The 1,945-nt window shown below is 38.7% G+C and overlaps 1 protein-coding gene across 1 annotated transcript in view; it reads right to left on the bottom strand.

Annotated features, from left to right (window-relative positions):
* Window positions 1-601: 601 nt before the first annotated feature.
* Window positions 602-1,945, bottom strand: part of LOC116696218 (uncharacterized) — a 10,209-nt gene continuing 8,865 nt past the window's right edge. Inside the window, exon 15 of the mRNA XM_032527038.1 lies at window positions 602-911. Within this exon, the coding sequence (XP_032382929.1) occupies window positions 714-911 (198 nt within the window). The 3' untranslated portion in view covers window positions 602-713. The remainder of the gene's footprint in view (window positions 912-1,945) is intronic.

Here is a 1,945-nt window from a genome sequence, read left to right as displayed (position 1 = left end):
GCCACAACAAACTGCACAAACAAACGCAGCCCCAACAACCACTGCCCCAACACTCTGTGCCTACAGATGCTTCACCTACACCACAGCCCCACAAACAGTGGCTCCAACAAACTGCTGAGCACCCCAGCCCCAACAACCACTGCTGCACCTACAACTGTGGCACCCACAACCGCAGCCCCAACAAATGTTGCATCTACAACTGCTGCACCTACAACTGTAGCAACAAGTGCTGTATCTACAACTGCTGAAAATACAACTATGGCACCAACAACAATTTTGGCGCCAACACCTCCCTAGATTTATCTATAGCACTTTCACATAGACATCTAGTGTAGAACATAAGAAGTTAGTAACATAAGAAGTTAGATGCATATGTTCAGCATCACTGATTCATATATTAAAATGATCATCTCAAATTAATTTTGATTAAAATTGACATTTATTGTTCTGATGTTCTGGACATTAGACTTGTAAAACAGAAATAAAAAATACATATTTAAAGTTGCTTCTTTGTTTTAATTTTTTGTTCTTTAATAAATCCTTTGAAAAGTAATTGAACATTTAATTTTGTTTTCTAAAGCATTTAGAAATACTGTATATAAGCATGGATTGTAATTGTTTTTCTCAGTCAAATTTTTCATATCCTGCAGAAACTTTTGAGCGCCACGAAGTCAGCTTAAGCAGAACCTCAAGTGTCCAGATGGTGGTCAACTTCATAAAATTGTCATCACTTCTATGCAGCTGCCTTCTCCATCTCTCGTTGTCTGGTAACATGTAGAGCCGAGTCCCTCACGCACGGCTCTGCTCAGCAGCACCATCAGGTCTGCAGCCCCTGCCACTCCCCTCGGCAGAAAGAGCTCCAGAGCACAGGTGGAGGCATACGGCAGACGTACACCTGACATGCTGTCATCCTAGAAAATGAATTCAAGGCGGGAGAAATGCAGAGTGGGACAAGTTACTTTTAAAAAGTATTTAGTCACAGTTACTTCTTTCAAAAAGTAACAAATTAAATACTCAGTTAAAAACTACAAAAGTAACTAGGTCGTTACTAACGCGTTACTTTCAAGTACATTTTTAAATGCTCAAATGTGACCCCACTTCCAGCGCTCTTTATTGGAACTTAAAATACATGTGCATGTTCAATTATTTACAATAAATTTGAAATAGACACTTAATACAAACATAATATATACACTCTTTGTAGTGCAAATAACATAAGTGCCCTGATTTTTATACTTGGGCGCAGTTTTGTGCGTCGAGCCGGCGTGTTTGTATGTGTGTGCGAGAGATAAGGGGGAGAAGTGAGAGAGTGACAGCGATTAGCTTTGGATCAAGTAGCCACTCTACAGTCATAGTGAGAGAAACAAAAGTGTATCCTCTATGCTTTCTGACCACGGTGCAAAATATTTAAAAAGGAAGGAAAGTTTCCTTGGCCGACCACTGCGTCTACAATCCTCAACATTGCCCGACTTTCTGCAAGTGTACCTATAGGAATTGATTCTGGTTTGAAGGAAAAGGGTAGTAACACCAAATATAGATATCTTTTGTTTGCTTACTTTGCTTTTTGTAAATTGATAAAAATAAAGAATTTATATTTTTGAAAAAGATTCTTAGTTTGCAGCATTTTCTCACACTTGCCTAAGACTTTCACACAGAACTGTATTTTTGAAGCAAGGTTCATGAATTTACATCCTGGGTTTCCAGTAACTCATTTGTACATCTCTTAAGCCCACATCTCTAAATACTTTCCATGCTTCCGTAAAAAGACATTGGAAAAGTCTCCTGTTAAAGACATAACAAGGACAGAGTGGTATGTATTTTATCAGTTTGTAGCAGGTAACTTAATGACTGGGCTGTGTGAAATAAAAATGCAGCAAGATGTCTCTCTAAATGGGTTAACCCTTGTGTTGTCCCTTAGTCAAATTAGACCCGCTTTCAAAGTTTT

This window comes from Etheostoma spectabile, chromosome 9 (genome assembly GCF_008692095.1).
Source record: "Etheostoma spectabile isolate EspeVRDwgs_2016 chromosome 9, UIUC_Espe_1.0, whole genome shotgun sequence".
NCBI lineage: Eukaryota > Metazoa > Chordata > Actinopteri > Perciformes > Percidae > Etheostoma > Etheostoma spectabile.
Note: the sequence above shows the minus strand (reverse complement) of the source record. Positions and strands in the feature narration are given on the sequence as shown.